Source organism: Prunus mume, linkage group LG2 (assembly GCF_029339155.1).
Source record: "Prunus mume cultivar Tortuosa linkage group LG2, ASM2933915v1, whole genome shotgun sequence".
Lineage (NCBI taxonomy): Eukaryota > Viridiplantae > Streptophyta > Magnoliopsida > Rosales > Rosaceae > Prunus > Prunus mume.
This window is the reverse complement of record NC_142699.1, coordinates 33,367,510-33,388,096: the sequence shown is the minus strand read 5'-3', so window position 1 is coordinate 33,388,096 and position 20,587 is coordinate 33,367,510. Positions and strand designations below refer to the sequence as shown.

The window sequence follows — 20,587 nt, the reverse complement described above, 5'->3', positions numbered from 1 at the left end:
CTGTAGCTAATCGACAATATCGGTAGTATTGATAAATTATTTTTTTGTTATGTTCACATCAAGACTATCTTGGATTGTATGTTATCGAAATAATGAGACAATATCGATAACATATTAAGATATGTGGAACTATTTGCTACAATAATAGTGCTATTTGAAATTTTTTATTATAATAATATAGGTCGGTAGCTCACAATCATATACTAGATAGACGGCCAAAAAGTCAAACATCATCTTATTGCCACAAGAAAAACACAAGGATAAGATAAGAGGCAGCCTATATGGGTCAAAACACATGTCGTGGCTTTCATACATTTGGCATGCTATTAGGGTTAGGAGTTATTCTCAAATCATGTCTTTGAATATAAGAACAAGTTGCTTTCCACCAATAGGACTTATTGTGTCATTTTGTAATAGGATTTATTGGTATGTCCAGTTATCGCTTGGCATCAAATTCTATATGATCTTTTTCTTTAATTTTATAAAAAAAATTTAATTGACATGTATCTCAATCTTTCATATGTGGTTTAACAAGCAAGACGGCCCCCCTCTTATTTTGTTTAAAAAATATAAGTGATGGTCTAAATTCAAGAGATGAGGGTTCTCACACACGCGCTATCAAAGTGTTATGGGGTTCAAATTTGAGACCACTGATCTACAAGTCAATGTCATTTTTCATTGGTTAGACCCCGTTGATTAAGCAAGACGAAACCTTTGACAAAGGTGAGTTAGTGATAATTGACTAGATATAAGTAATAGATCTTCATATTTGGCACAGATCAATTGGTGATATAATTGCAAGATTCCGTATGATTTGTTTAATTTTCATTAGCAATAGATAGTAACAAGGATCACGAAAACAATATATACTAAATATTAAGATAACTGTCTATGTCAACAACATGGCAGCATGTTAATATTTTCCGCATAACATAAAATAAGTAATTGAAGGACAAATTTTCTCTCCAAGTAAAAGGATGCGATAATGAAGGCATATAAAATTATCACACGTAGAAGGCAGTCGGTACAAGTTATTGTGAATTTCTGAGAAATAGTCAAAACGCGGAAGTTAAGAATCTCTATATTAAGAAAAAGGAAACTACTTTACGTAAAGAAAAGAAAACGACAAGTAGAGTAATTAGCACCAAAACTAAAATCATTATAACTTTTGTTTTAAAAAATGTTCACATGGTTTCACGTATAATTCTAGCTTAGTTGTAGGGATTTATTCCGTGCCTATCCCTAATAGAGTATTGAATCTATATTTATTTATCATTTTAACCTCAAATACTTTATAAAATTATGAAATGATTCCCCTAAACAATATCAATTATTTCAAACCCTTATTGCGAAAAAAAAAAGTTGGTATATCCACTTTGGTAGACATGTGCACTTCTTCTAAAAGATAAAAAAAAACTCCATAATTAAAAAAAAATGAATATATTATAACGTTGTCTATAATTAAAAATATTCAGTAATGACGAATGATAAAATAAATAATTATGGGACACCCAAAAACTTAAACAATGCCAACAATACCATGTTTGTTTACTATATACTAGCCCCTTGGTACATGCTCATGCATGTGCCAATTGATTTTCTTCTTTATTTTTTATTTTATTTTTAGAATTAAAAAAAGATAATATGGATAGTTATGTTCCATAAAAATAGGACTTATTATCTGATTTTGTTTTTAATTTTAATTTTTTTAATATGAAAAAAATGAATTTACCATATTATTATCATTTAATTAATAATTTCAATTCTTAATGTTTGAATTAACCAATGGACATTTTCTGGTATTTTGAATGTTTCACCATTCTTTGCTTTTTGCTTTATATATATAGATAAACTTTTAAAGATAATAAATCGTGTATATATTAATTTTTTTTTTTATTTTTTGTGTAGGATAGTTTTAGCCATGACAGGCTGGAAAAAATTAGAAAATCCCCATGCAATTCCGTACGTGCACACACGGTATAATCTCCGAGAACCTTTCGTGAAATCCACAATATAAATTAACCACATCTGACAATAAATCTTTTGTTGTTTTGCTTCAACTTCTTTGTTCTTTCAATTGGCTCGATCTGTCGGAGGCTCAATCTCTCTGCAGGCTTGGTGAGTGTGGGTCTCTGATAAGATTGAAAGTAATTCTCAGGATGAAGATAAGCAACAACCTGTTGGGTCTTCTCAACATCCTCATCTTCCTTCGTATCGATTCCAATCGTCTATTTCGGGATAATTGCGAACAAGACAAACAGCGGAGGAGAGTGCCTCGACCTTTTAAGGAAGCCCTTCCTTGTAGTCGGCGTTTTCGTCATGGTGACGTCAATCTTCGGCATAATCGGGGGGTGTTGCCGGGTCCCTTGGATCCTATGGACGTACCTCGCCATCATGTTCCTCGTCCTGTTCGCCTACTTCTCCATGTGGATTTTCGCCTTCTTCGTCACTTGGAAACCAGGTGGTGGAACAGAGATTCTTGGTACGGGGCAGATGGAGTTTAAGCTTAATCGATACACCGAGTGGATGCAGATGAGGGTTCAAGACGAAAAGAATTGGAAGAAGATCAAGCACTGTCTCATTCTTGGCGATTACTGCCCTAATTTGATGCCGGAAATGGCACTTCCCTCCGGGATTTCAACAAAGAGGAATTGGCACCAGTTCTGGTAAGCATATATATACAAGTTTAATATATTGCTTATGGTTTTATTATTTTTGGGTATACAAATTAATTTTTTGAGCTGGCACAGCTCTGACTCTTCGCTTCACATGAAACTTATTTTGGGTGGTTTTAGAGTGCTTTGAATGAAAATAACCCTAGTTAGTTAGACATGGAGAATTACTATGTATTACCATATTTAAAAACTTATCATGCACTATTCATGGCTCATCACTAATTCATTGAACTTAAATAGAAAGGAATGTATGATGACTTTTTTGGAGTGTTAGTAAAAACTTCATATTAGATATTAGGGGTTTTAAGAGCAAATAGTCCTGGAATTATAGTTCGATTTGCATTTTGGTACTTCAATTTCAAAATGGATGTTGTGGTCCTTCAACTCCATTTGATGGCATTGTTGAACATGTTGTATGTTCTGTTAAATACATGGGCGAAATGGTCTTTTTATATTATTTTTATGGAAGTGATAGTGTAAACTAGTTTAAATTAATCTAATTAATAGGGAAGGGATTTGAATTTGTGTGCAAAGGGGCTGGCTCATTGTCCTAACCAACTCGCCTAACCCTAGTCTGCACATATAAAGTTTTTAATGGTAGACACTCAGCTTAAGTATGCAACTACTGTTATAGTGTATATGGGTTTGAAAATATTGACTACAATTTCCAATTTATATAATGTTTGCAGTCTTCTCAATCGGATTTAACAAGGATCTTTAATTATGAGTTTATGTTGATTTGCAGTCTAGTTGTTGTAAGCCATCAGTTGACTGTGGATTTAGCTATGAGAACCCTATCGTGTGGAAGAAGAAGAATAACAGTGCTTCTTGCCAACCCTGACTGCAAAGCATGGGACAACGACCGAAAGGTTCTGTGCTTCAACTGCGAGTCTTGCAAGGCTGGAATGCTGGAACAACTGATAATTTCTTGGAAGGCGATGCACCTTTTCAGAACCCTAATGCTTGGCTTCCTCTGTTTGGTGTACGCTGTTGCATGCTGCGCATTCAAAAACACCAGAGAGAAATTCTGACCATTAATGGACGCATGCATGCAGTGAGAAGTTAATTGTACGCATGAGATGATCATCATGCAGATCAATACTGTTTGAATGTAGGATTGGGAGCTACCCAACATCTTACATCTTCCTCTTATTTATTACTAATCGATTCGCGGTCTTATTGATCCACTAATTTTGCAATTGGAAGCTTTGACAAATTTTGTTACTAAAATCCATGTCCTACAAGGGGCTTACAACTCAAGTGGTTAAGAGCAATTACCTCTGCAATTGAGGTCATATATTCAATTCCCCCATCTCACCATATCGCTATTGTCCACAAAAACAAAAACAAAAAAGAACCGAGTACTTACTTGCATACTTTATTTATTTATTTATTTCTCTATTCGGATTTGCTTCAGTTTAAACAAAAGACTGGACCTCATTACAATACAATCCAAAGGGTTAAAAGAACTAATACATCAAGACCTCATAAATAAAAACTATATTATTAAGGTGGAAAGAAGTGTTTTTGGATTTGAAATTACAAAGAAAACATAGAATTGCCATAGAGGGAAATAAGAAGGATCCTTTGAGTTTCAGGCTTTGGTGGGTTTTGATTGATGAAGCTGTTATTAGTTCGTTTCTTTAACCATTAAATTTTATTTTAATCAGGTGGAAACTTTTCACACAAAAAGCCAGGCAGAGCCAAATGATTGAAACTAACCAAAATTGGACTGATCGGTTTGGGCGGATTTGAATACCCTCTTTTTATCCTCCTACTCATTTCCGACGTATGCGTGAGGGGTTTCTAGTCTTGGATAAATACTTTCCATCATGTTTACTATATATGAAAGGCAAGATTCTTACACCATCAATTTAAAACGTGTATTTAGACAATTATGTATTCTCCCCCATGGAAATATGTACGGTTGCACTATATAATCTCCAAGAACTTTTCCTGGAATCCACAATATAAAATCAACCGCATCCTACAATCATTGTTTTGGTGTTGCTTCTTCCTCTCCATCTTCTTCTTCCTCTTCGTCTTCATCTTCATTTAAACATTTTGATCAATAACCTATATATCTGAGGCTTAAATCTCTCTCGTTTGAGGAGTTTGGGTCTCGGATAAAAAAGTTATTTCAAAATGAACCTACCAAACAACCTGTTGGGTCTTCTCAACATTCTCACCTTCCTGATATCGATTCCAATCGTCGTTGTCGGGGTACAGATGAACAGGGTAAATGGCGGTGGGGAGTGCTTCGAGTTGTTCAGGAAGCCCGTCCTTGTATTGGGTGTGCTGATCATGGCGATGTCCATCGTGGGCATAATCGGCGCATGCTGTCGGGTCTCTTGGGTCCTATGGATCTACCTCTTTGCTATGCTTCTCCTCATCATCTCCCTCTTCATCGTCTACGGCATAGCCTTGATTGTCGTGTGGAATTCAGGCGGCGGAACTAGGCTTCCCGGGACAGAGTTGAAGGAGTACAAGCTTAGCGGCTACTCGGAGTGGTTGCAGAATAGGGTTCAGGGAAAGAGCTGGGACACGGTCAAGAATTGTCTCATTGTTGGTGATGCCTGCTCTGAGATGCCCAAGAATGACACTGCACTCAAGGAGTTCAATATGAAGGTGTTGAACCCCGTTGAGGTATACATTTTGGAATATTAATTATTATTTTTTTTCTTTCAGGTCTTTCTTTATTTTTGGACAGTTGGCATGTCATTGGTGTCTCTACTAGTCTTAAATCATCCTACAAGTTATTAATTAGGCGGAGAGATTATATCAAGTAAAACATTCTTTTTGGTGACTTATAGAGTTCTTACGCGTGAGAAATCCCCCTCCCTTATAGTTTAGTTTAGACTATCGCTTGCCAAAAAAAAGAAGAAAAAAGAGTAACCTACACTTGCAATAATTACCCCTATGGTGCTCTCATCACTAATCAATAGTACTTGTAAAAAAATGCATTCCAATATGAACATAGTAGTAAAACTGGATTACATTGTTGAAAGAGAACGACTCATTTCAATTTAGAACTCTCGTAAGCTTTATACTTTATGTTTTGGTGCCCCCTCCCGTGACTATGATACAACATTAAATATTCATCCATAAAAGTTTATGTTGTTAACACACTTAGTTCAGAATTCAAATTCGGATTTTGAACTTGGGGTGAACAGATTGAAATGTGTTTGATATTATTTTGCAGTCTGGTTGCTGCAAGCCATTAGCTGAGTGTGAATTTACCTATCAGAGTCCCACCGTGTGGAAGAAGACAAAGAATGCTTCTTCCAACTCTGACTGTAAAGCATGGGACAACAACCCAAAGGTCAAGTGCTTCGACTGCAATTCTTGCAGGGCTGGAATTCTGGAACAGCTGATAATTGCATGGAGGAAGGCTCACTTTTTCAAATTTGCATTGATAGGGTTCCTCTCGGTTGTCTACAGTGTTGGATGCTGCGCTTTCAAAGAAAGCAGGAAGAAACCTGAATATTGGAAGCAATGATAAAAAGAGTTGAAGCTAGACCAACTTTTTCATCTTCCTCTTATTAGCAACCGCTGGTCCTGATGACTACTTATTTTTGGATTGGATTGGAAACTTCCTCTGGTACACTTTTTTTGTTGTTGATGTTTTCCCTCCTGTAACTAAAATGTTCGCTATTATTAATCACTAATTTTTTGTTTTATTTATTTATTATTAATTTTTTTTATGTCAAATACGAATTAGGGCTTTGTTTGTACCAAGTTTTTGTTCGTGTAAAAATTTTCCAGAGCAACTTTAGAATTCATTGAAAAATATGCGCATTTTATTCATCGCTGAACTTTTGCAGTCTCACGTTGAAATGTCAAACCATTTATGTAATTTCCTAGGAATTACTCATCATTAATTAAGTACTGTGAAGATTAATTCTTGTTCTTGAAGCACACTTATGTCAGCAGCGTTTTACTTTTTTATTTTATTTTTAGAATAAGCGATAGTTTTATTGAAAAATATTTATTGATATATAAAACAAAAGTACAAAGCAACAATGTGTCGAATATAGGTAAATCTTAGCAAATGACCGAATGCAACAACATGTTGAATTGATCTGGAGAGAATCACACACAACCCAAAAATGACTAAAATCTATGATTTAGCAATTAAAAGCACATGTACTCAAACCCTGCAATACAGATCCGCCGTGCAATGACAGAAACGGAAAATCTGTATCAAAAGCTAAAGGTAAATAGAAGGAAAAAAAAAACTAATTAAGCAACGTTTTACTTTTTGTAATTTTCTATTATTGTGAGTTTATCAAATATGATGTGATGTAATTTCGGAGTCATTAGCGAATTTATCATTCTCTTTGAAAGAGAGGAGTTCATAATAATGAAGATATCTCTAACTGAAGTACAGAATAATTGTTGATGCACAATTTTCGCTGAACCATTTGAAGGGAAAATAAGCTCAAGCCCAAATATTTGGATGTACTTGAACCCCTTTCAACCTTCTGTTCTCCCAATTTAGAGTGACAGAGTTGACCTTCTTGTTGTGGGCCCCTACGCAATGAAGACCATACAGTAACCTGAAACCCGAAAAACCGTCGAACCTAATCGATAGTCCGAGTTGGTTTATTTATTTATTTTTAATTTATTTTTGTTTGGTCATCGGTTTGAACTCGAACCAAATCGAGGTATATGGTTCAGTATACGTGTCCAATTTCTATTTGTTGTTGGTGTAGAACCTATAAACCGCATCACAGAGAATTCCTTCCTATGTTGCTCTTGACTTAACCCTAATTTTCTCTGCTTCTTTCCTCTAGTGACTCGAACGAAACCTCATCCTTTTTCCCGTAATTTGCTCTGCCTCTTCTCTTGTCGTCACCTCTTCCACCGTCATCGCCTTTCATCTCTAATTGAAACCATCTCTAATCTATGATCTCTTATCGAATCTCTTATCTCTCAGCTCTCATCTCAAGTCAACTCTCATCTATCATCGAGAATGAAGAGATTGCAAAGAGGTAATTTTTTTAACTCTCCAATCTGTTTTCTAACTTTTGCATCAATTATATGTTAAATTGTTATTTAACTTCATGTTCTAATTTTGGCTTTGGTTTTTTCTGGATTTTGGGTTCAATTATATCTAAGAATGTTATCTAAATGTTGTCTAATTTTGGTTTCAATTTTATCTAAATGTTATCTAACTATAGTGAGGTAGTGTGCTGCACATTTGGGGAAGGAATTTGATTTATTTGTTGTGCTTGCTTAAAGGTTAGTGTACTGCACACTTGTTGATTCAGTTAGTTGTTGTTGTTGATGTTGTGTTTAGTTGTTGAATCTTTGCTGCTATTGCTGTGTTCTATGTTTAGTTGTGGACAATGACTGAAATATCGATAATATCGCCAAAATATCTAGGATATTATCATTTTTTGGGGAGGGGGATGGAACATATCCGTGTAATTATAGTATAATTATCGATAATATCGTGGAAAATTCACGGAAATTTCGGCGCCGATAATATCCTTCAATTATCATAAGCATTCACTCAATATACTGCGATAATATTAATAATATCGATATGGACATGGAATATAAAAGAAAAATTGAAATGCGCTGCGCGTGCATATAGGGGGATTCGAACCCCTGCCACTTCTATTCCTCTTCCAAAGCCTTATCCACCACACTGCTGATGGAAAGAATCTAGAACAATTAAATACAAAACTATTTTGGGGATTTATCATTTGATGACTACTTTTCAAAGTACACGTACTCTACACATAGAATGAAGACAATGAAAATTTTGAATCTCATAGGAACTCTATGTGGTATTAAGTCACTCATTTATCTTACCATGCAATTTATAAAGTGTAAAAAAATTGTAGTAATCATTATACATAAATGATTATAGTGTGTTTAATCTTCTTTCATTAATTACTATATATATTATACACTCACAGTGTTTGTTAGATCGTTATATAATTAACTTAAATCAGTCAAACACACTATGCAATACATTTCATTCCAAATTTTTGAGATAAAATAATAAATAATTGACTAAATAAACATCCTCTAAAGTTTCAATCAAAAATTTCAAGGTTTTTATTCAATTTTTACCGATATCGATAATTTCTCGATATATCCATCGATATTTCCGTGTTTTTAGACCCCCCGATATTTCCGAAACTCTTGATATTTTAGACCTTGGTTGTGGATTAGGTGGGAGGTATTTTAGGTCAGTTTTTGTTGCAGGTCTCAAAATGTCCAGTGTGGTAGGTAGTTCACAGAATCCTACTATTAACACACCTCTCACCCCAAGTAAGACTTTTCCTAATGATCCACAAACACAAATATAAAGGGGGATCAACTAATGTCCCTCCATTTCCTTCTAAGAGACAACCTGTTAGGAAACCATATAATTCAACTTGGCAATGATGTAGGTCCAATGCACATTTACTTTAATGCAATATTTGAAGGTCCAGTGCAAGGGAGTTCTCCATTGAAAGAGGATAACAAAAAAAAGTTGTTTCAATTTAGAACATAGGAGGCCTAGTTGCACATGCATTTAGCATGGGCTTGTGCAAAGATGATAATAATTGAAGAGTTGTTTTTTAAATTTATTGAAGGGTTATAGTTTAAGTACTTTATGAGAAAGACACAACCAAGATTCGATCCACCGTCTCATTGGACCATTTCTAGAGTGGGCCACTACCATTAATCTATACCCATCCCTACCATCCCCAACCATCACCGACCTCACCCTCACCCTCATCCCAACCTCCTTAACCCCTATCCTAAACCACATCTCACAAGCAACCCATCTATCTCTCTTCCCCCAAAACTTATCAAAATTGCCCAACCCAAAACCTAGCCCCTCCTCCGTAAACCCAACCACACTACCATTAATATCATGTTCAAATCACTTGCAATTGCGTTGTCGCCAACTTCATCTACATCTCCTTCCCTTTCCTATCTCTCATTGTCATCTGTACGACACAATATTCGACAAGCCCTAGACTCCAAGCCCTTGACTTTGGAGGCGGGGGTAGTTTGGCCAAGCTTCATATACGAGAGATAGACAAATCTAATTCGAGCGTGCCACAAGAACAAAAGGGAGAAACACTTGTGTGAAACTCGTGATACTATTGAATGTGGTAGTTTGTGATTGGTTGGGGGAAGCAAAATAGTGTTATCTCCATTCCACACAAGTTTTTCTGGTGGAAATGGGGAACTCTAAATGTAGATGTTTGGAAGATGAAAATGCAGTTAGGGGATGGGTAGGTTTTTTTGTGTGTGTATAATTTAACATTTTTTTTCAATTTTATGTTATTTTATTATTTTATATATTTGATTTAAAATATTTTAAAGAAAAATAATTTTGATTATTATTTTGGTCCATGTGGACTATGCATAAGCACAAAAGAAAATGGCACTTCTTTTTACCCATCAACATTTAACAGATGTACTAATATTTTGAGTAACATAAGGTCGCATTTGTATAGTTTTCATAAGTTTGTGTACCAATTTGTAGGACCTTACAAGTTCATGTACTAATTTGAAAATGACCTCCAAAATTTTGAAGATTTTATGTAGTTAATCCAAAGTTAAATAATGAAAAAAGTGGCCTTTATTTAGAGTATTGGCTAAAATATTGGATCAAAATAAATAAATAAAAATATTTTAATTTTAAGTTTTGGATGTGGGCACTGGGAAGGAAGGAAGAGTTTTTTTGTGGGTTGTTCATGTACTAATTTGAAATGATGCTCAAAATTTGGAGGGTTTTATGTAGACAATCCAAATTTAAATAATAATAAAAAAGTGAGCTGTATTTATTTAGAGTATTGGTTAAAATATTTGGTCAAAATAAATAAATAAAAATATTTTAATTTAAGTGTTGGATGTGGGCACTGGGAAGGAAGAGTGTCTGACTGTGATAAGTTTCGTTTCGTGTGGGATTTGACGGTGTGAGTCCGAGTGAAATTTACCTTGACATAATACGAAAATTTACTCCGAATCAGAAAAGAAAAAGAGCTCCGCATTGGATACACACGCGCACACGGTTTAATCTCCGATACGCTTCCGTAAAACCCACGATATAAAACACCACACCGTCCCCCTTACCCTTCTCAATCCTCACAACAACAATTCATCATTCTCCTTTGCCCTTCTTCATCTCTCTCAAGTTCGATTTTTGTGAATTGGGTTTTGTGATTTTAGCCTCCCTTCACAATGAAGATCAGCAACAACCTCGTCGGGCTTCTCAACTTCATCACCTTCCTCCTCTCAATCCCGATCGTCGTAGCCGGAGTGTGGCTGAGCAAGCAAGGCAGCACCGAGTGCGAGAAGTTTCTGGACAAGCCCGTCATCATTCTCGGCGTTTTCCTCATGCTGGTCTCGCTCGCCGGCCTCATCGGCGCCTGCTGCAGAGTCTCGTGGCTCCTCTGGGTCTACCTCCTCGTCATGTTCCTCCTCATCGTCGTCCTCTTCGCTTTCACCATCTTCGCCTTCGTCGTCACCAACAAAGGCGCCTGGCAAAGTGCTTTCCGGTAAAGGGTACAAGGAGTACAGGCTTGGGGACTATTCTAACTGGCTGCAGAAGAGGGTCAACAGCACCAAGAACTGGAATAAGATCAAGAGTTGCCTTATTGATAGCAAGGTCTGCTCTACGTTTCATGACAAGTATGTCAACGATACCATCACGGAGTTGTATAAGGAGAACTTGTCTGCGCTTCAGGTATGAACAACATTCATGGGTTTTGTTAAGTTTTTTTCAATTTGGCTTTGGGTATGTCTTGAGCTTTGGCTTGTGCTTGGTCGAGATCTGGAATTTTGGTTCAATTTCTGGGCTTAGTTCTTAGTCTCTGAATTTGGGTTTGTTAACTTTTCATGCCTGTTTTGTTTTCAGTCTTGGATGTGTTTGATTTCAAGTTGGAATGTGGATTCTGAATGTGGGTTATGGCTAATTTGTCTGGTTTGATTTGGGTTTTGCTAATATTTGCTCCTGCGTGTGCCTTCTTTGAGATCTGAGTTATGGGGTTGTTAGGAAATGATCTGGGCATGATGATATTACATTAGATTGATTTGGGTTCAAATTTTGTTTCAACTTGTTTGGATTACATTCTTTTTTCTGCCCTGTTGGTGTTGGAGTTCTGACTTTTTCACTTTCCAATTCGAATTTTGGATAGTTGTCTGGTTGTTTGTTTGGCTTTTACAAGCTTTCAACTAAAGGATGAAAAGGCTGTATTCTTTTCTGGTCCATCCTCCATTTGGATGACTGAATCTGCAACTTTTGAATGCTTTGCAAGTCCCCCTTTTTGAAATGAAGTCTATTATATTTACAGAGGCTAAACTAGTAGAATTTATTATTTAATTAAAAAATTATTATACTTTTAAAAGTGTTTGTACTAATTACTGTGCACAATTGATTCTTTAGAGAAACCAATTCCCATCGTAATTGTGGTATGCTATGCATTGACTTGGTACTCTGAGGACTAATGATATCATTTCATTACTTGGTATCTGTTCTTATTCTTCATGACCTATGAGTATCCTGCTTTTTTTGAAATTGCTTATTGTTGGCCCTCAAAGAAAAGAATAATCACTTTTCGATACAAATTGCGCTGGATGGCCTACCTACCTCCCTCCGTCCACATGTTGTACATGTGAAGAAATTTGGACCTTTCCTTTTCAATATTCTAATATCCCATAATAAGGAGGGGCATTTTGGTATTCTAGTTTCCATTTGGTGATTGTAATGATGTTCTTATACGCTACGTTTGGACAAGGACGTTTTCAAATTTCCCTGGGAGAAATTACTCTCGGAATATGTTTCAGTTTTGTATCTTTTTAGCTTTGCATACCTTGAAAAGAATAGAATTTTAATTGTCTGTGTTGGTGCCCGTGCTGGCAGTTTAGATTGCCTGGAGTTTAAGACATTGTCTTATATTTTCACTTTATTTCGTTTGCCATCTTCTCGGATTGAACAAGTCTTCTAACGTGTTTACTGATCTCCAGGCCGGTTGCTGTAAGCCATCAGATGATTGTAGTTTTACCTATGTGAGCCCAATTAACTGGAACAACAACGGTACCACCAGCTCTTCCAACCCCGACTGCAGCGAATGGGCGAATGATGCAAAGGTTCTGTGCTTCAACTGCCAGTCATGCAAGGCTGGACTGCTGGACAACATAAAAAGTAACTGGAAGAAGACGGCCGTCGTCAACATTGTATTCTTGATCTTCCTCATTATTGTGTACTCTGTTGGATGCTGCGCATTCAGGAACACCCGGAGGGACAATGAATATTGGAAGCATTAAGCAATATCATATATTGGCATGTAATGTAGAGAGTAGTTTTGCAGCTTGCTCTTAGTAGTGAAACCTATGTCTTATAAACTTATGTTTATTAATTTCTTGTAAAGTATTTCATCACGTTTGGTTTAGGTTATTATATTTTTTCAGCTGCTACAGTCTTTTCTTCTTTTTACCTGCTTGTGCCGTGACATTGTTTTGGGAAGTCATCTTTGACTTTATTTGTGTGTGCAAGCATTTGCTAAAAGATGTGTTTGGTTTTTGATGCTATCTTGCTACAGACGGCTACAAAAATCCGAAAGAGTCATTTTCAGTCCACCATTTTCTTTGATGCATCCATTGATGATGGTTTGGGGAGTGATCAGGCTCTTACCGATTGTTCGGTGTCCTTGCTATATTTCATTTACGCAGGATACCTACTTGTACTCACGGAAAAAAGTGTACACGTGTGTTGTATGACATGTTGTTCACTTGCCTAGACGTGTGGCACTTGTGTTCTGACTGTCTGACATGCTTACCTAGATGATGATGTCATAATAAGGATAAATTTGTAATTAAGATGTCCTGAGAGAGGGGTCTCTTTGCACTTAGATATCATGAGAGTTTGAACTTTAGACCTTTGAAATTTGTAATTTAATATTTGACCCCATTGACTCAATGCCTTAGCCTAGGTCTCTTTAAAATCTGTAATTTAATACTTGAAGAATCATGAATTAGATTGTTTTGTTGAAGCAGATATTTGGGTATAAAAGAAAAAAAAAAAATCCCAAGCAGGGCTTGAATAGAATAGTTAATTTTATACTTCGTCCCGACTTACTCTATTCATGACTTCTTCTATTCTAAATAAGCATCTCTCGTATTACCATCCGGTGACACGCAACAAAGGGATATACATGATACATTACATCGTATAGGGATAAATACATATTGTTTAGACCAGTGATAGTTAAGTTTTCCTCATAGTTTAGGCATACCAAAATTGGTCCCAATGTCGACGTAACTACTGGGGGTGATGTTAATATCAGCAATTGCCCGACATTTTGGAGTGTGGAGTCCACCGTAAATATGTGGCTGGTTTTGCAGATAAGAAAATTTGAGGACGACTTAAATCCTCCACATGATACATGCTATATATGACCCAAAAAAAAAGAAGATATATGCTATATAAAAGCATTTACAAAAGGTGGAGTGAGTGTGCTAAGGGTCATAGCTTTGGAGATTGGTTGACGGACCACAATTCCTCTTGGTTCAACTACCAGTTTTAGTGGGGAACCTAATCATGCATAATTACATATGAAGCTTGTCGTTACTACTATAGCCTCATTTGCTTTCATCTTTTGTTCAGAATTTCATGCAATATGTATATCTGTCAAAACACCGTTTTTGTACTTGAGCACATATTTGACTCTACTTTTCCACCTAAGTTCCACGCATTTTGTAGTTTAGCACACATAAGCCTAAGTAACTGCAATGGGCTTGTAGTCCATATGCATGTTATGCTTAAGGTATTTATCTTTGTATTCTGAGGTTCTTAAGATTTGATTTTCTCTTTTTTTATATCGTTCGTATTTTTGTATTAAAAAAATCCTAAGTTACGTCATTAAGAGATTATTTTATGGTAGTTGAATACGACCATGTGATAATTCGTTTACTATAATTACTCTCGCCACTTAGTGAATATTACTACCATACCCACATGACGTCACACTGAAACCAATGGGCTCCACAGTAGTAATCCTGACTTCAGCCCTTTTTGGGTAAAAAACGACTTGACTAAAAAGAAATAAATTACAAGCCTAAAAAGAACCAAACAAAACAAACAAGACCAATAGCATGCAGACTCAGAAAACAAGAACAACCGAACCCAAGCAAGAAAAACAAAAGAACAGGCACAGAATCTAACCAAACAGATATTACCAGGGGAAAAAAAAAACAATTAACCAAATGAGACAGAAGACAAGTCCCAAAGACAAGAAGCAGAACAGTGAAGAAGACACACACAACAACCAAAGCAAATAAGTGAAAATCTCAGTTATTTCCAGTCCCAACTAATTCAACATGTCAAGGTCTTCTTATGGAGGGAGCTTTGATTAAAGATTTCTTTAAATAATTAAATTTTTATTTGAGGGGGTATTTTAATGAGGCTCATCTCACATTGTATTTTAATAATTTAAATTTTTTTTTTAAAAGTCTGCATTAATAAATTATTTTTGCAAAAATCACTCGAATTAGAAGGCTGTAAGAGCATGTCTAATGCAAGAGGTTAGGTGCTGTTTTAGCCCCTCAAATGATACTATTCACAAAACATAGCCTCTCAAATTTTATGTGGTTCTAGTGGTGAGGGATTAGGGGCTAAAACTCAAAACTTATTCTTTTAGTTTATTATTATTTTATTGGTGATTAAAACACTTATTTTTTCATCTTCATTGTGAAATTATAGGAAAAGATATCCAAGTGTGCAATAAGTGGAGAAATTAGTTAAAATGGTGACATGTGACATAGTGTTATTGATCGAAAATAATGTGTTTCCACCTCTGTCTCCCATTCCTTCCTCTTCTCTTCATATACCAAACAAAAGTAACAATTGCTAAAAAAATATAGAGTTTATAGGTCTTTTCGCAGTTATTACTTTTGTTTGAATGTAGGTAAGGGGTATTTATAGGAGAGAGATATTTGCTAAGCCATATATTTTACTTTGCACCTCCCAGAGTAAGGGGGTTTGCTTGGGCACAAATTTCTATGCCCTTTTGCCAGACACTTGCATTGGCATCGTAGTGTATTCAACCCTCTCCAGCCACGTGGTGGCACCGGCGAGGTTGGTGAGTTGTCATGAGGTATCAACTATTTCTCATCCTTTCTGGTTAGGATCAAACGAGAGGATTTTGAGGTGAATGGTGTTTAAGTGTAATGTCCAGGTATGGCCGATCTCTATCGAGCCGAGCCGGTGTGGGAGACATTAGGTGAGGTGACTTTGGTTCTACGTAAGGTTAACTATTGTGTAGCGAATCGGGTTGGTCTAGGCTTGGCGATGTCTCCCGTCTGCCTATTGGCTATGTTGCATGGACATGGGCAGTGGCGAATCTAGGAATTTTTCAGGGAATGGGCAATGTTAAAAGGCTAAAACATCCGGATTAAAATAATATTTATTCTTAATAACCAAATAGCCTTACAATTTAAACAAACTAACTTATTATCCATAATTAAAATAAATAAGACTTTTACGTCTAAGCCTAATTGACTATAATCTATTTTCTATATAAATTAAATGCACAAAATTCATGTTACACAATTATTTACCAAAATTAATATCAAATATGAGCAAAATGCATGTCAATTACACAATTAGTCTATCAAAATTCATATGAAATCATCCATTAATCTAACCAAAATTAATACCAATTAATCTAACCCAAAGTACATATGATTTGGAGGTCACAAGATAAAAGTAGATGTGATTATGAGTTTGGGGTATTTTTGGTGAATTTTTTGGAGAACATATGAATTTTTAATGAATTTCTAAATTTGGTCTAATTAAAATTTGACACATGGCGCCCTGATAGTGGACCACATTAAAAAGGAATGCAAGTTGAGAAGCACAGGATTCTAACTACAAACACAAGTCATCTTCTTCTTCGGCTGGTTGTGTCTGCAACTTAAGTGAAATTTTTTCAAAATCTTCTAAAATCTATAACTTTGGTTGTGAGGTCCAATTGATGAACCGTTTTCTCCTATGTGATCGTGAGATCGAACTCAACAATCTAAGGTAAATATTCAGGGTCTCACACAGCAGCAACAAAACAGCATCTTTGAGGCTTTTAATCGAACACTTGGAGGGCACAAGCAAAGGGGCAAATTCCTGCATCTCCAACGCATTTTCCTGCGAGAGGAGGTGCACTGCACCTCCTTGCGCCTCTGTGGCTCCGTCCCTGGACACGGGTACAGGGACACGGGAACGCGACACGGGGACACGGCGATATGGAAAATCTCAAAAAATTAGGACACGGGTACGGCTAGGACACGGCAATTAAAATAATATTTATTCTTAATACTTCAATGTCACATAATTTCATAAAACAAAAAAAATAACTCATGTTCATTATCCATACATAATAATTAATAGACCACAAAATAAAACATAAATGATCTAACCCTGAATCTTCTTCAAGCATCTATGTCTTCATTGTTATTGTTATTATTTGTTGTGTTTCTCTTAAAAAAACAGAAGAAAGAATTGTCACCTCACCACCAAGTCCAACTCTTCTACTGCTGTGGAGGGAGATAAGAAAAGAAAATAGAGAACATAAATAAATGCATTTGAAAATAGAGAAAAAAAAAATTGCAAAGAGAGTTACCTTGTGCAAAACCAGGAGAAGGGGAGGAGAAGAGCTGTGATGGAGGAAATAAACTTTGGCAGCAGAAAAAAGTGAGATTTAGGTATAAAAAAGTCTTTTCCCACTTTTAGCCCCTATTTTTAAAAATATTTCAAATCAGTCCACCAAAAGTTTCAAAAATCGCACGTTTAGACCCCATATTTTATTTTGAAAATTTCAAACTGGTCCCTGCCGTGTCTTGACCGTGTCCCAACCGTTGACCATGTCCAATGTGTGTCGGGGGCGTGTCGGAGCCGTGTCGACGTGTCGGCGTGTCCGACACTCTGACACTCCAACAGTTTGGAGTGTCCGTGCAACATAGCCTATTGGGACTTGATTATGACCGAGACAATGTACAATCCGGTACTTCTTCCACTTGGCTACGTGGTACCTTTTTATAGGCTCGATGATATGACATATAACCAAGTAGCATTTTGAAGTAATTTTGAGGTTTTATGTAATTAACCCTTTTATATTTATTAATAGACTTTTTTTTTTATTGTTGGAAGAGATGCTTTATGAAAACACCATAAAAGTATACAACAGATAGAATGAAAATATTTGAAACCCAACATGAAAGCTCAGAATAAAAGCGTAATCTTAAAAAGATTCACGGCCTGAAACAATCATGAGGAAATAATGAAAATGAAAAAAAGACTAATGCCCAAAACAATATATGAGAGACTAAAAAGGATTAATGGAGTCTAGTTATGGAGCAATATTGGCCTCATTAAAACCATGCCTTCAAAAAACCCCAAATGGAAGAAAATCCGGTCAAGAAAAAAAAAGTACCACTGTAAAGCTAGCACATCAACAACCACCATTAGGCAAAACTTGGACTAGTAGACAATGAAGAAATGTTGCACCGATTGGGATGATTGAAAAGAACACCAACTGGTAACTGCTCCACTACAAACTTTTTTGTAATCGCTACACAGCAAAATTGTCTTGTAATTGCTCAACGTCCTACGAACTTTGGTCGCCATAGTTATTCCCAGTTGTTTAACATATGATCATCGCAGCCAACACCACAAACATGAAGAAGATGTCGATCGTTAGGATACAAAACAAGACGGAAATCAGCACAAATGTAAACAAGTTTGGCTGGTTGCTAACAGAAAAACAAAACTGAAAGTGTACAGTGAGAGAAGACACTCCTCATATTACTATGAGAGAGTTAGGCACACAAAGAAATTCAAACTGAGAAAACTCTAGAAATGCCGAAAAACAAAAGAAAACAAGAAAGCAAACTGAAAAATAGAACAAAATGGAAAAAAACTGATATAACAAAACACAAGAAAAAAGAAGTTGAAAGAAAAATTACAGTTGTCCATCATGGATGTGAAAAAAATGTGAAAGCAAACCTGTATAGCTGTTGTGTCCATATCCATCCTGTGCAACCGCTGCCAATCAAGAAGTTTTGGGTGCAACAATGTAACCAGATCTACTCATCTTTGTGTGGGATATCATCATAAAAAAACAGCACCATAAAAAAGACCGTATCCCACAACAGCCATTAAGCTTCATGCGAGAATGAGTTTTTCTGTTTTTTGTTTTGCCTGAGTTTGATAGTTAGTGATGAGTCGATTTTATATTATATATTTAACCCCATTCTTAGTATATTTTGGTTAATATTTTGGAAGAATTTTGATACTTTGAATTATATTTCTAATATAGGTCTTTCAACTTCCTCTGGAGCAAAACATAATCAAATGGACGAATTTTGGAGTAATTCCAGTTGGAGGACGTTCGTGAGTCACTTAGCTTGATCGTGTCAGAATTTCAGACTTTTCCACCAAGCGATGATTTCCTGGAAAATAAATAAAGGAGCTATGCTGGAATAGTGACTGCGATTTTAGAGCCCAAGATGACCTCGGATGGGTTCGTGGCCTTCCATCTTTAAAACGAGCTATCTTGGGCCAGATTTGGAGGAGATTTGAGACCAAAACGTGGCTGGGCAGATTTGGGCAGATTCTCCTAATCCAATTTGGACTTTATTTCCTAGTCTTATTTTATTTTAACTTAGTTTCCTTGTGGGGATTGGGTAGCTAGGTTTTAGGAGGTATTTAAGCTTCTTTTCACAGCAATTTAGGACTTCCTTTTAGAACTTCTTTTCGGCTTTTGGGAGCAATTGCTAGGGTTTTGGATTTTCGCTACTTTCAGGTGTTTTCATTCTTATTCATTCGAATGATATTTTATTGGATTTCAATTATGATTATGTGTAACTAATTCCCTTTGCTGCCGTAAGCCTTAGCATGAATATGTAGTTTTATTAATTTGCTTATGAATGGATGCATGTTTGCTTTGAATTATTAATCACTGTGTTTAAAACTATCTATCTATTTTAATGTGATCACCATTAGGATATGTAGACAAGTAATTTGATGCAATTTCTGTTGGAACATCACCAAATTGAGGAGGGCTTCTTGTGATTAGTAATTGTAAGTTCACTTAAGGCGAACATCACGCTCTTAAGGGTTGCATCAAAGGGTTTTCACAAAGCTTAATGAGTCTTGCATGTTTATATTTGATCTGAACATCACAGACGGATTGCATGTTAGATATACGTTTTCGCTTGAACATCACAAGGAAAGTATGCATTAGGAAAACCTAACCTTCAAAGCATATATGTGGAAATTCATAAGTAATTGATAGAATTGCATAGGATTGCATGGCTAAACCCTAGTTTTCTCTAAATTGTTAGTCTTTAAAAAGAAATGCTGTTATTATTTCCCAACTTTCAGATTTCTTTTACTGTTAGTTTAATCTTTTCAAATTCATAAACTTCAAATCCTTGATAAAATCTATTTTAATTATTAATTAAGAGTTAGTTTAATTACAGATTAGTCAAACAATCTTTGGGGACAACGACCTTGCATGAGCATTTATACTACAATTACCTTGTATTCTTGCAAGTATTTTCAGTGATTTTAACCTTGTTTGCGCAGGTACTAAAAATCTTATCAGTTAGCATAACGCCTTGCAATAATCCATCCATTCAATGTTGCAAATTGACAAATGAAAACACAGGGACTGCTTTTTCAATCACCAAATCACCCTACAATTGGATTGTCGAGAATAAGGATAAGAGGACGACGGTTTTAAAATTTGCAACCATAAATTCTTGACTACTGTAGTTGGCAGCGATAGCGTTCTTCATGTATTGCTTATTGTCATACAACATATGCAAATCACAATTTAAAACAAAAAGAAAGTATGAATAGACTTAAAACCAATGAATTGTTGACTACGAACAAATGCACA

The 20,587-nt window shown here is 35.9% G+C and overlaps 3 protein-coding genes and 1 long non-coding RNA gene across 4 annotated transcripts; 3 read left to right on the top strand and 1 right to left on the bottom strand.

The window, feature by feature from the left end:
- The first annotated feature begins 2,010 nt into the window (after positions 1-2,010).
- LOC103323355 (tetraspanin-8-like) lies at positions 2,011-3,840 on the top strand. The gene is made up of 2 exons (XM_008225345.3): positions 2,011-2,666; positions 3,421-3,840. Exons 1-2 carry the CDS (start codon positions 2,320-2,322, stop codon positions 3,704-3,706), a joined length of 633 nt encoding a protein of 210 aa, XP_008223567.2. The 5' UTR covers positions 2,011-2,319; the 3' UTR covers positions 3,707-3,840.
- An 800-nt stretch (positions 3,841-4,640) lies between these two features.
- LOC103323354 (tetraspanin-8-like) lies at positions 4,641-6,363 on the top strand. Its single transcript, XM_089046594.1, has 2 exons — positions 4,641-5,321; positions 5,878-6,363. The coding sequence occupies exons 1-2, from the start codon at positions 4,821-4,823 to the stop codon at positions 6,172-6,174; spliced, it is 798 nt and encodes a 265-aa protein (XP_088902720.1). The 5' UTR covers positions 4,641-4,820; the 3' UTR covers positions 6,175-6,363.
- A 4,395-nt stretch (positions 6,364-10,758) lies between these two features.
- Positions 10,759-13,102, top strand: LOC103323353 (tetraspanin-8-like). The gene is given in 3 exon segments (XM_008225342.2): positions 10,759-11,174; positions 11,176-11,379; positions 12,660-13,102. Coding segments are annotated over 3 exon segments (804 nt in total). The 5' UTR covers positions 10,759-10,874; the 3' UTR covers positions 12,960-13,102.
- Positions 13,103-16,977: 3,875 nt separating this feature from the next.
- On the bottom strand, positions 16,978-17,447 carry LOC148920100 (uncharacterized). The gene is made up of 2 exons (XR_016124484.1): positions 17,306-17,447; positions 16,978-17,219 (listed from the first exon to the last, which is right to left on the bottom strand). It is a non-coding gene; the product is annotated as an uncharacterized LOC148920100 (long non-coding RNA).
- Positions 17,448-20,587: the final 3,140 nt, after the last annotated feature.

Coding starts and splice junctions, on each gene's coding strand:
- LOC103323354 (XM_089046594.1), top strand. CDS start 4,821: ATGAACCTACCAAACAACCTGTTGGGTCTTCTCAACATTCTCACCTTC. Junction 5,322..5,877: donor AGGTGTTGAACCCCGTTGAG/GTATACATTTTG, acceptor ATTATTTTGCAG/TCTGGTTGCTGCAAGCCATT.
- LOC103323355 (XM_008225345.3), top strand. CDS start 2,320: ATGGTGACGTCAATCTTCGGCATAATCGGGGGGTGTTGCCGGGTCCCT. Junction 2,667..3,420: donor AGGAATTGGCACCAGTTCTG/GTAAGCATATAT, acceptor GTTGATTTGCAG/TCTAGTTGTTGTAAGCCATC.